At 42.6% G+C, this 13,834-nt stretch overlaps 1 protein-coding gene across 9 annotated transcripts in view; it reads left to right on the forward strand.

The window, feature by feature from the left end:
- Nucleotides 1-7,205, forward strand: part of LOC109571051 (zinc finger protein 26) — a 70,830-nt gene extending 63,625 nt beyond the window's left edge. For 8 of the 9 annotated variants that reach the window (XM_070769230.1, XM_070769231.1, XM_070769232.1 and 5 more), the window contains one exon: nucleotides 1,115-7,205. In XM_070769230.1, coding sequence (XP_070625331.1) covers nucleotides 1,115-3,087 — 1,973 coding nt within the window. In that variant the 3' untranslated portion in view covers nucleotides 3,088-7,205. The remainder of the gene's footprint in view (nucleotides 1-1,114) is intronic. The other variant, XM_019977189.2, reaches the window with a different exon arrangement.
- The last annotated feature ends 6,629 nt before the right edge of the window (nucleotides 7,206-13,834 follow it).

Below are 13,834 nucleotides of genomic sequence, written 5' to 3' on the forward strand. Positions count from 1 at the left end.
CTGATGTGGTTAATCTCCTTTTGTCCTCCCTTCTCTCTGTGGTCAAAGACACCTGTGCTTGACCATCAGGGCTTTATTTTTCCTCGCTTTGGGTGTCTCTGATGTGAAACCCTCTCTGTTCAGCCTTATTATGTCAGAAAGTGGATTATCATTCCTCCCAAACTGTTGGTCCACTTCTCCCCTAGTTGGTCAAGTTCTGTTGTGCTTTTTCTGTAGCTTAGACATGGAGTATATGGAATTACCTCTTTTCTACCTTTTTTTTTTTACTAAGTTTTTTACCTTTGGAAAACATCTTTTGAAAGACTTCTCTATTCCCACTTAAAACTAAGGCTAGTCTGAACTTCCCAAATTACTAGCTAGTGTAGATCCCAGTTCTCACCTTCTTTTGTGAGTTACGTGGCACCACCAAGCATCCAGCACTGCTCTGATCAGCTGGGCCCTCCTCCTCGTTTCCTATTGTGTGACACTGACTTAATTCAAGGTGCCTCAAAAGCAGACCCTGAGATACTTAGTGGGACTGTGATCTCCACAGTGTTAGTGGGAGAAGGGGAAGTGAGATGGGGTGAGAGAGGAATGCATGAACAGTGTGCTTCTGGGAACCCTCTGAGGAACCAGAAAGCTAGTACCACACTCTGCCTCCTGTCCCTCAGTGACTGAGTATTGCCCCAGGGAATATTAGGGCTCCAGAGTATCTGGCATCCCTGCACATGGCCCCAAAATGCACTTGCAGCCCATCTCTCCATCTCATGGTGGAGCGATGTGGGCACGCTGGTTGGGCCCCACAATTGGCCTGAGCTGCAGTGTCCTCTGAGTGTGGCTGAAGGGGGGCAGATGACACTGAGGACCTGTGGAGTGAGCCCATGTAGCCTGTTCAGCAGTTACTCCCTTTGCTCCAAGTTGGTGGTCAGTTTCATTTAAACTTAATCTACTGTCTGCTTTCTGTTCTTGTTTACAGTGTTTAAAGTGTTTTTCAATACCTAGAGGTTAGACATTGCAGTCATACTAGGAAACTAAACATTAAAAGGCATTAGTTCCCTCAAATAGCATTTCTAGGTTTTTATTCAATAAACACGACTATGGAAAGACTTATGGGATTTTTTTTTTTCCTTCATAGATCAAGTCTTTCAAGTAAATGGTCACATGACTTGGCACAAGGATAACAAGAAGTTTAAAAATATGAAACAAGATCATGAATGTGATGCACTTGGAAAAAAGTTTAATCTGAGCATGAACTTTATTCCTTTAAGGAAATCAAACAAAGAAGGTGACATAGATGGATTAATTTTAAAACATCATTTAGATTTTCTTATTCCGAAAGCAAACTATGGAAGAATGGAACCAGCTGACTTAAACATATTTGATAAATTATTTCTCCATACCAAGACTGAGGAAACTGATACTTGGTTAAAATACTATGCATGTGATAAAGTTAGCTATAAGAAGTCACAGATCATCATATATCACAGAAGTCGTTCAGGGGAGAAGCTCTATGAATGCAGTGAATGTAGGAAACGCTTCAGTAAGAAATCAAGTCTCATTAAACATCAGAGCAGACATATAAGAGAAATAGCCTATGGCTGTGGTAAATGTGGCAAGACTTTCCCCCAGAAGTCACAGTTTATTACACATCATAGAACTCATACGGGAGAGAAACCTTACAATTGTAGCCAGTGTGGGAAAGCCTTCTCCCAAAAGTCACAGCTGACATCCCATCAGAGGACACATACAGGAGAGAAACCATATGAATGTGGTGAGTGTGGGAAAGCCTTCTCCCGGAAGTCACATCTCATATCACATTGGAGGACACACACAGGAGAGAAGCCCTATGGATGCACTGAATGTGGGAGGGCCTTTAGTGAAAAGTCAAATCTCATCAATCATCAAAGGATTCATACAGGAGAGAAACCTTTTGAATGCAGAGAATGTGGAAAAGCCTTCAGCAGGAAGTCACAGCTTGTCACACATCACAGGACCCACACAGGAACAAAACCCTATGGATGTAGCGATTGTAGAAAAGCCTTCTTTGAGAAATCAGAGCTAATTAGACATCAAACAATTCATACTGGAGAGAAACCCTATGAATGCAGTGAATGTGGGAAAGCCTTCAGAGAGAGGTCTAGTCTTATTAACCATCAGAGAACCCATACAGGAGAGAAGCCTCATGGATGCATCCAGTGTGGGAAAGCCTTTTCCCAGAAATCTCACCTCTTATCACATCAGATGACACACACAGGAGAGAAACCCTTTGTATGCACTAAGTGTGGGAAGGCTTTCAGTAGGAAATCCCAGCTTGTCAGGCATCAGAGAACTCATACAGGTGAAAAACCCTACGAGTGCAGTGAATGTGGGAAAGCTTTCAGTGAAAAATTAAGCCTCACTAATCACCAGAGAATTCATACAGGAGAAAAACCGTATGTGTGCAGTGAGTGTGGGAAAGCCTTTTGTCAGAAGTCACATCTCATATCACATCAGAGGACACACACAGGAGAGAAACCCTATGAATGCAGTGAATGTGGGAAAGCCTTTGGTGAAAAGTCAAGCCTTGCAACACATCAGAGAACCCATACAGGAGAAAAACCTTATGCATGCAGGGACTGTGAAAAAGCCTTCTCCCAGAAGTCACAGCTCAATACTCACCAGAGAATTCATACAGGAGAGAAACCATATGGATGCAGTCTTTGTCAAAAAGCTTTCTTTGAAAAATCAGAACTAATTAGACATCAGAGAACTCATACAGGAGAAAAACCTTATGAATGCAGTGAATGTAGGAAAGCCTTCAGGGAGAGGTCAAGTCTCATAAATCATCAGAGGACACATACAGGAGAGAAACCCTTTGAATGCAACGACTGTGGCAAAGCCTTCTCTAGGAAGTCACACCTCATACCACATCAGAGGACACACACGGGAGAGAGACCCTACAGTTGCAGTGAATGTAGAAAGGCCTTCTCTCAGAAGTCACAGCTTGTTAATCATCAGAGAATCCATACAGGAGAGAAACCTTTTCAATGCAGTGAATGTGGGAAAGCCTTCTCCCAAAAGTCACAGCTCATTAATCATCGGAGAACTCATACAGTAAAGAAATCCTAAGAATGGTGTTAATGTTAGTCTTTGACAGAGATCTTCATCAGTTATGGTAAATCTTTCAGATAATAGTTACATCACTTTATATGTCTGAATACACTTTTAAGTTAGGAACTCTAAATAGGTTATGTCAGGGAAGCTTTCAGCAGACTAATGTGTTTATTATATTAGACTCCTTAGAGGGAGAATGACCCTATGAATTGCAGTGGATTTCAGAAAGCTTTCAAACTGTCATCAAACCTTTTACAGTAGAAAATTAACAGTACAAAAGAATACTGTGACTATCAGAAAGCTTTCCAGAGATCAAATTTCATTAGCCATTGGAAAAATTACCACTGAAAATGAACCCTATTCCAGTGAGTTAAGGAAAACTTCATGAATACAGCAAGTGAGGTGATATTTTCATCAAGAAATAACAGCTCATTGTACATAAGAAGATGCCCTCAGGAATGAATTCTTTGAAAATACTAAATATAGGACAATCTTCGGCAAGTAACCCCACCATATTGTGTCCTGTGGGTGTACCTAACAGTTTAAAGACATTAGAAATACATGCCCCTTGAAATAATGCTATAATAGAAAGCCATGCACTCTTTATAGACATGGGTACCAAAAATAACTGGTTCTAAATTATATTAAGGCTCAAGTATGAAGTTTCTAAAAACGTCAATAAATTGAGTCTTTGGAATACAAAATTTCTCCATGGTATATAATTATGGCTTATTTTCCTGTGTCACAGGTTGTGTTTTGTATTTTGGAATTACAGATGGTAATGTAATTGGGAGCATGAGATGTACATGCCTTGTAGTGCCTCTGATGTCTATCAAGACATACTATGTGCCACTGGTTTTTCTATTTTAATAATACTATAAAAATGGTAACTCATAGGACATGTCTTACTGCTCAGTAAGTAGCATGTAATATCAACACATTTCCTTATGATTTGTTAGTTTATAAAAGGCTCTATTGTTGTCAGTGACCTTTCTCTTTAGTAGCAAAAGCCAACATTATATAAAGTCTTTTGGATCCTAGACTCTGAGAAACAGTTTATATAAAACCTTGTTAATAAGTATTCTAGTGTAGAACTGCAGAATGGTACGAGTGAATTGTGAGGAGTGAGCACTGTGGCTCTGCACTCCTGCTCAGTGGCATTAACTTGGAGCAGAATGCCCTCCTTGTGTAACGAGGTACCTCCATGCATCCAGTGTGTGTATCTTAAGTGTTATGTCACCCAAGAACAACTTGTATTTTAATTTACTGTGATGAATTGTCATGAATATTGTGTGCTGCTATTATGTTTTTGGTGTTTTCTAAAATATCCTGTAAAAATTAGATGAAGAAACTAGTTATTTGAGAGTCACTATCCAGAGAATATAAAGGACAGAAGATTTTGTGGTGAGAACCATATTTTTTATGTATCCCAGGAAGCCTATTTTGCCTTCCTGCAGATTTCTGTGATTACCAGACAGGTATCAGAAAACAAGCTTTTTATTATTTCATCATTGGAAATATTTGTGTTTCACTTGCCTTTCAACTGTCATATCATGCACAAGAGAAAGTTCCCATGTGTGCTTACCATTTTATAAGGGTGTTCCTTCTGGAAATGCATGACCCATGCCTACGTCTATTTAGACTTTTGTAGTAATTTCTCTATAATGTTGTTCGACAAAATCAACTATGTTTTTTGTATGATGGTGAAAATCAGAAAAGTCTAGTCTAGTTTCCACACTTGGAAAAATCAGGTCTTCTCTCATGTGCAAGTCGTTTTAACAGTGTGGTGTTTGGTAACTTTGATTCTAGCAGCATTTTTTTCTTTACCTACAATTTTACATCATTGTTGTAAAATTGGAATATTAAATAAATGAGGGTAATTTCATGAACTATTGTACCAGAATTTCAACAAAATCCTATTTCCCAAATTTTTATTCATACATAAATGTATGGACTTTTCTCACTAATACCTTAAGGTCATTTTACCAGGTTGGTGAAACAGACCTATGTAAAAGAACAAGTAGTTACAGTGTGGTGTTTTACTTTGTGGGTTGTTGTTGTTGTTTTCCATTTTTTCTTTTCCATCTATCCTGGGTCTCTTTCCTCAGCCCAGTGATTGACTTGTTGGGTCTTGGATTGGGCCCAGGAGTCTGTTGTCTAAAAACTTCCAAGTTTTTCTCACTCCTGTTCTAGATTATTTTTGAACTATTAAGCAGTTAATCGTAGAACTTCCTTTATGAGATGATGAAACTTCACTGGCCTTTTGATTGAATCCCAAGGGCGAATGTGATTCCTAAGGGTCTGATGTCAGTCATCCCGTGCCAGGGCTGATGCTGGCAGCAGGGCTTTTGTTTATCAAAATACCTGATGTTCCACATCCCAAGTGTGTGGTGTAGAACTCACCTGGCATTTTGTCTTCTGAAGGGCCACAAGAGGCCTCTGATTCTGAAATTAGAGATTCTTAGTGTTACATTTTTAAGACACCTTGGTAAACCACAAAAATATGTTTCTCCTCACTGATTCTACTACAAATGCTGCATCAAGAAGAAAGCCAATTTTAAAGTTAGGCTGGATTTACCTATGGTTTTGTGAAGCTCAATAATTGAGAGGAGGAGCATCTCTTTCCCTTTCCTCTTTCACCACCCAGGTTCCTCCCCTGGTGTGGAAACAATCCTGCAGGGCATACTTTCTATTATATTCCTTACACTAAGTACTGGATCTTCTGGAGGTCCTATCTATGAATTCTGAGACCTATACCAGGATTGCCTTGTGTTCAGTTTTTCTTTGTGGGCTTTGATATTTTCAGACACCATTATCTGTATGGGTCTATATGTTCCTGATATTTTGATTTCCTTTGACATTTTGATCACATGTATAACCCTGAGATGAAATGAACCCAAAGAATACCAGACATATCTACCAATATCTGCATTACATAGCAAAGTATACATCCATAGATATTTGAACTCTACACTCAAGATCTCAGTCATTTGGTCATTTACTCCAGTATGTGCCCAGATTGTCAATTTCATTGAGTTTGTTAGCCTACAAACATAATACCAACAAGTTTTCAGATGCTGAGCACCTAGTGCTGGCCTGCATGCCAGTTAACTAATTCATCCATGACTTTTGCAGCTGTATGCATATTTTTTGCCCTTTTCATCCTTTCAGTCCATTTTTTGCACTTATATATATACTAGTTATTTTAAGATGCAATTCTGACTATACACTCTTGTATTGAAATACCATATGGCTAATTGTAGACTTGGCTTCCCAAGTGGCTGAGCAGTAAAGAATCCACCTGCCAATGCAGGAGACACAGGAGACATGGCTTTGGTCCCTGGATCAGGAAGATCCACCTGGAGAAGGAATGGCAACCCACTCCAGTATTCTTACCTGGCAAATCCCATGGACAGAGGATCCTGGTGGGCTACAGTCCATGAGGTTGCAAAGAGTTGGACATGACTGAGCACATGTGTGTGCATGCACACACACACACACACACACACACACACACACACAAATTGTGGACTTAAGCTGTAATATCCTCATGGTATATGAGGACTTTTATACAAAACCATACCTGTTCATAATTTCTGAATACTTTATCTTTCCTCTTACAGTTTTGGTTTTGTTTTGTTTTTGCGTTCTTAAACTATTTGAGAGTTCTACAATCTCTCATTTTACACTTTTGTGTGTGTGTGCTTTTTTGTCGATCTACTGCCACTGAAATGCCTTTGTTCCTTGTTAAATACCTATTCAACCTATGTGAACCTGTACATGTATTTCACTGGTGATAAAATCGTTGCATGTTTTATCTTTCCCATTAGGAAGCTTCTGGAAAGCTAGGACTCTCTTGTTTGTCTATATAATTTTAACAACTGAAGCTTTGGTACATAAATGTGAGTGGTGTCAGTGGCTGTGTTCTCTACCACATGAGGAGGCATAGCTGCAATGAGAGAAGTGTGAAGCCACCATGGAAGCCAAGTCATGAGCATCCTGGCTGGGTTCCAGGATCTGGTTCTTGTCTTGAAGTCTGGGTTCATCTCTGCCATTTTCCTGCCTGGACTTATTGGATTTTTTTCTGTGAGATATCCCAAATATCCTTATAATAAATCCCCATGTTTGTTTCAGCTGGTTCAAGTTGTGTTCATTATTACAACCCAAGTGCTGCTCCTCACTGACAGCAAGATCAGACTGTATCATAAGTTGGGGCCTCTGGAAGCAGATACTGAGGTGTGCCGGGGTCCAGCCCCGGTTGGATCCAGGGATTCCCTCAGGATGACGGCGTTGGCGATTAAGGTATAGCAAAGGCTGAGAGATTTATTAGATGCTCAATAATAACTGGTTTACACGGGAAATCAATAAAGTTCGTGACACCAAACTTGCTCTGACCACAGAGGCTGCAGGCGCCCTCTCAAATAGCGGAAGGTGCCCCACCTTAGACACCTTCTCGAGTGGGTCTTAGAAGCCCAGGCAAATAAGTGGTTGCAGAGGACCCCCGTGCTCCAAATTATTTTGGCATGAAGGAAGAACAGAGGAGAAAAGGAGGAAAAGGAAACAAGAAAGAACGACACGGGGAGACCAAGCTTCGGTGAGCAAGGCCCATAGATTTATTTTCAACAGGGGCTTTTATACCCTAAGTTGCACATAGAGGATAATAGGGGGTGTGAAATCATGCAAAGTCAGCAGTCTTTGATCCTTATCGAAACCAGTGTTTCTTTTCTGCAAACTTATCGTATACAAATAGTTTCTGTGATTTACATCATCTTCTGGCCAGAAGGCCTGTTAACATTTTATGACTCTGATAAAGGTTTGTCAACCATAAGACTTATTTTCTCTAAGAGTAATTATTTTAAAGTTTGGCGCCATCCTCCGAAGGTGTTAGATAAAGTTGCATTCCTACAGGGCAGATGTGCAGTGGGTTTACAACAAAGGAAAGAATTTATTACCTTAAGGGTATAAAGTTGTTAACACCAAGGCCACTACTTATTTTTTCTACATACCAACTATATTAATTAATACACTTCCAAGGATACAATACAGGGGATGTGGAAGCTTGGCAGCAAGCATTGGCTCAACAATGAAATCTTCTACTAGCTCTATTCTAACAATTTCTAACTCTCCAAGAGGCTCTATACTATTTGAATATCTTAAGCTTCCCATGCCTCTCGCGGCTGGGAGACTGTAAACAATTGTATGCATAGCTGTAGGAGTCCGGGTAAGCCTGTCAGGCAAGTTAGAGAGCCATCTGAAGGGTTTGTGAACGAAAACACTCTTGTCGCGCCCAGGAACTTTATTAACTGGAGCTGTAAGTTAACTCTTTTTCAGAAAGAGAGATGGTGGTGGGGGATAGCCCCCCGTAAAGTCAGAGGTGAGAGCACAAAGCAGTAAAGTAGGCAGACTCTGGTTTTGGAGGTAGATGCTCAAGAATTTCCAGGGGGACTCCTGAAGCTCAATCCTGCCTTTACGTATGTCAAGCCTCCTTCCTCATGACCTTTGCCATGGGCGGAGTTCCTCACGCTGGCTCCTGGCAGAGGTGAACTTTGAGGTGCAAGATGTGTTTTGAGAATCAACATGAAGTAATGGGAGAAGAGAAAGGAATGGATTGGTCAGAGGAAAATCACAACTGCACTGTAGGTTGTGGAGACCTTGGCCAGACCAGCAAAGGCTCTGAAGAGAATCACTCGTAAAAGTGTCACATATTTGGCCATGACATTCAGGCCCTTACAATCCTGAGCTGTCAGTCAGTAGAGGCAGGCTGCCCTGAGGAGAGAGTGATCTCAGGTGAAGCAGCCCTTTTCCCCTGAGACCAACTCTGGATAAGCTGGCAAGTGGAGGAAGTCCCTGCCTCTGGGCATCAGGTTGTTCCTGGAAGAGGGATCTGGGTGGTTCAGCTCCACAACTGCACAGAGCATCCCTTCCAAGGTTGGGTTTGCCTAGAGAGAGACTAAGAAGAGGAAAATCAGGAAGAACTACAGCCCTCCTGTTGCAACTGTTTGCTCTCACCTTTTATGCATTCCAGATTCTCACAGCTACCACCATTGCTGACATCAGCGTGAGCCAGATCCTCATTCCTAAGGGCTCTGAGCCCTGGTCACCATGCCCTTCACACACCCAAGCTGCTGTGTTTCTCCAGTTACCATCACAAGTGGGCAAGGAAACTCCAAGAAGGATCTCAGTGTGTTACCCGCATCAACTCAGACTCCCTGCCCTGTGTATGATGGCAGCCCATTCTCCCCATGATGTATCAGACACCCTGCATAGACAACAGCTCCTCTTTCCTGCTGGTCCCTGGTTATAAGGAGCACAATCCTCAAGTCGTTTCTGTCTTTATTAATTAAGTGGAAAACGCTCTGCCCCTGGTGAAATGTATGTCTCCTGTGGGGTTCAAGACCTCTTAACTCTGCAGCCTGGAGTGGGGTGTCCAGGAAGCACAAGGGCCCCTGGAGGGCCTTTGGTAGTGGTGGTTGGTGAGGCCTACCCTCACTGCTGGGTTCTTCCACTCTGAGAACACAGCACTGGCTTTTGTCCATTTCGTAGACTGGACTCTGAAGGGCAGCACCCTGTCCTGGCAAAATATTGCTTCTGAGCTGGGGCTTCAACTGTGCTTTCACTAGGCTGTTCCAAAGCTCTCTTGCAGAAGCAGCTTCTGGTACATGCAGTGGGTCCTTTTGTGCTGGACATAGTTTTGCACATTCTTTAATGCAAAGTGGGTCCTCTGGACTGATGCAGTGTATGTGGGATAGCATACTGGCTGACCAGACATTTTGTAAGCCTTTGGATAGTGGTGCTGGCTGAGGCCCTGGGGGCAGGAAAGAAAACACATGCCTGGAATATTAGATTTTCCTGTGAGGACAAACACTGGCCTTTTGAGGGCCAAAATAGTCAAGTGCTAGTTGGTCTTTCCTAGTAATGGTACTATACTGGGGACTCAGTCTTCGTCTCTTATTTTAGATGTTCAATAGTGGCCAAATCAGCCCTGGTGGAAGAGACTGCTGTTGGACAGGATTGACATTCTTGGCCATTAGAGTAACCCCTGCATTGGATCCCTGGTCTTTGGTTAAGGGCCACCATGGTGAGGAGGCCAGATGGATGGCTCTGAAACTTACTCCCCAGATAAGATAGTAAATGAATATATATATATTGCATTCCAGGTAAAGGGCTCAGCAGGGAGGGTGGCAGAGATTAGTGTGTTCTTAAAGATTGGCAAGGTGACCATTCCTATCATAATCCTGTTTAATTAGGTAGCATAGATGGTGTAGAAGCCTAACGAGGCCTAGAGAATGACTATAGACTGGACACAAGCTCAGTCAAGTAGTGATCCAATTTGCACACGTGGCATTGTTTCTAAAGCAGATTTTCATGCCTTTAGATACATAATATGCAGCCTTTGATTTCACAAATGCATTCTTTGTATCGTTCTTAGGAAAAAGGAAAAATTTTCATTACCATGGAGCAGACAGCACTACACATTCAGTTTTACTCCTGGATTGTTATAATATAGCTTGAAGAGATCCAGACTATCTGAACATGCACAGAAGCATGCTCCACCGCAGCAGTGAAATCATGCCAGTCAAACAAGTTGTGCAGGAAGTTGCCAGTAGCTTGGAGACCTGATGCACCACATGCATTCCAGAAGCTAGGCAACACCCTGAAAAAGATTAGCAACTCGCATCCCACTCCAGTACTCTTGCCTGGAAAATCCCATGGACAGAGGAGCCTGGTGCTGCAGTCCCTGGGTCCACTGAGAGTCGGACACGACTGAGCAGCTTCGGTTTCACTTTTCACTTTCATCACTGGAGAAGGAAATGGCAACCCACTCCAGTGTTCTTGCCTGAAGAATCCCAGGGATGGCAGAGCCTGGTGGGCTGCCATCTATGGGGTTGCACAGAGTCGGACACGACTGAAGTGACTTAGCAGCAGTAGCAGCACTGAAGATACCATAGGACTCACATTTCTGCACATTGCTTTATAGGTTTTTGTTAAATTTTTAAAAAAATAATTTCATTTGTTTTATTTTTGGCTGTGCTGGGTCTTCAGTGCTGCATGGGCTTTCTCTAGTTGTGGCAATCAGGGGCTACTCTAGTTACCGTGCGCAGGCTTCTCATTGAGGTGGCCTCTCTCGTGGTGAATAGGATCTAGGCATGTGGGCTTCAGTAGCCTCGGCTAATAGGCTCAGAGTTACTCTTAAGCACGGGCTCAGTAGTTGTAGTGTATGGGCTTAGTTGCTCCACAGCATATGGGATCAGGGGTCGAACCTGTATCTCCTTCATTGGCAGGCAGATTCTTTACCACTGAGCCACAAGGGAAGCCCCTGCTTCATAGATTATCCAGGAAGTTTGAGTAGGCTGGTTTTCTAGTAATTTATATGATGTATTGACATCAAGTTATAGGTATTTTCTTACTAACTGGAATCTTCTCTGTGCTTACATTGAATTGTTCATTAATAATATCAATAAATTCTGTTTTCTTATTCCATCTTGGCAGAAGTATGTCTATTAGCTTTTACAGTGAGCAATATTTTGATTTTGTTGATCTATTGGTACCTTTGTTTCTGTTTAGTTAATTAGCTGAAAGCTGAACTGGGCAGAGGCCAATACTAAGATATCAGAAATGCCCTGCCATAATATAAATACTGAAGGAAATATGGTTGTTGATGTAGATTTATCATGAGTAATTTACTCACCAATTTCCCCAATTTTGACCTCCAAGAGGGACTAGAAGACACTTCTGCCAGGGCCCTGAGAAACTGCTGGGTGATGGGATCCCCAGCATCCTAGGAAAATGTGAGTCCTTGAGGTCAGATCATGGTCAGATCATGGTCAGGTCACAATGAGCCTATAAACGTCTAACAAAACAAATGTTAGGGCCTCCCTGGTGGCCTAGTGGTTAAGAATCTCCCTTTCAATGCAGGGGACACCAGTTCAATCCCTTGTCAGGGAAGATTCCACATGCTTTGGGACAACTAAGCCGGAGCACCACAATTACTGAGCTTGTGCTTTAAAGCCTGTGAGCTGCAACTCCTGAGGCTATGTATCATGGAGCCTGTGCTCCACAAGAGAAGCCACTGAAATGGAAAGCCCACACACTGCCACTAGGCAGTAGCCCCTGATTTCTTCAACTAGACAAAGCCCACACATAGTAACAAAGACAGAGCAGCCAAAAACAAATAAATATATGTTTTTAAATGTTATTTTCTGTTAAGAAGAAAGAAAAGAGGAGGCATTTAGTTCTGTCTCCATTCCTCCTTGCAGCTTTTAACACTGGCAAACCCTGTAAGCAAAGCAGCATCATTATCCCTCACTTTATTTGTTCAAGGTCCTGAGCCTTGACTTTCACCCTCTGAGGTCCAGACCCTGCTTAAGAACAGGGGTTCCCTGTGTGGACTGGTCACCCTGATTGAGAGTTTTTGTCCAGCATCTAGTCTGGGTCCTCCCACCAGTGCCCATGCCTGACTGAGGAGGCAGATCTCAGCTGGAAGGGCCCTTAGAGTCAGGTCCCCAGGTTTTGTCCAGCAATCATCACTGAAGGAGCCAGGTGTCCAGGACCCAGCTGGCCCCCAACTTGTCCCTGGGCTCCCCATTTCACCCATTGTCCCAAGGCCAGAAAGTCTGAAGGGCCCCAGGGAGAAGGCCACCAATCCATCTCTCACCGAACTCCCTCTGACCCAGGACCCCTGCAAGTCTGACTATTGACCTAGTAGGACTTCTAACTGCTGGGTTAATGGTCCCTCCTTAAGGGCCTTGTGGTAATGATCATGTTCCGGTGGCCGTCCACCTACCTCATCTGTTACAACTACAGTGGGCTCAAGGTCATTGTGGTAATCAGAATTGCTTGACCTACAGAAGTCTTTGGAAGTGGTTAATTGATTATGGGATCTTAAGGACCAAAATAGAGGGACAACTTATGAAGGACTTATCTTTGTAATATCAAAAATATAGAAGTTGGATGTCATTGAGGACAGACCCTGTCATTGGTTCACAAGTACATACAGTAAAATTTAGGGACAGTCAACGGGCCTCTTTCTTGTGTGTCAGACTGACTGCTTCTAGGTAGCAGATAAATGTTAATACTAGTGGACTTACCCATGATCATGATTCCATCACTACACTTTCTCTGCCTTAAAATATATTGTTGCATTTGCACAAAATGAGCCTCTCTGTCCTGTTTGCTTTCTCTGTCTCTTTTAGGCATCAGTGTGAAACACAAAACTCCACACGCTTCATGTCCATGACCAAAGTACCAAGTTCAACCACATCACCTTTCCTTCACACTTTCTTGTCGCTGGTGTCCCAGTTTTGTGTCCTGTTGGGATTCTAACAACCAGACAAGTGAATTCCTTCTGCCAAGAAACATTCATATCCATGTTCCCAGGCATCCCTCCTCCTACATAAAGCAGATTTCCAAGTATCTTGCTCATAGCTTTGACCACTAGGAAGGTCTTCACAAAATGGGGGCTCCACGTATCAGTGGTGCCTTTCATATGGTGCTGATGTATCTGTGAACCAGGCCTGAGTTGTCTCCTCCTCAGCCAGTGGTCATAGGGAGGTCCCCATGAATGACATAGGGCTCTGGACTCCCCATTTATCCATTTTACTTTATGGACTTTCCAGGGCCCAATTCCAAATAGATCATTTCCACAATATGATGAGATGTAGCAGCAGTCAACAAACCTGATACTCCATCTGAGGATGGCTCTCACTGGTCAAGGACCACATGGTGGTGACAAGGTTGATCTCTATTAGAGTGTGTTGCCACA

Source organism: Bos indicus, chromosome 17, assembly GCF_029378745.1.
Source record: "Bos indicus isolate NIAB-ARS_2022 breed Sahiwal x Tharparkar chromosome 17, NIAB-ARS_B.indTharparkar_mat_pri_1.0, whole genome shotgun sequence".
In the NCBI taxonomy this organism is placed as follows: Eukaryota; Metazoa; Chordata; class Mammalia; order Artiodactyla; family Bovidae; genus Bos; species Bos indicus.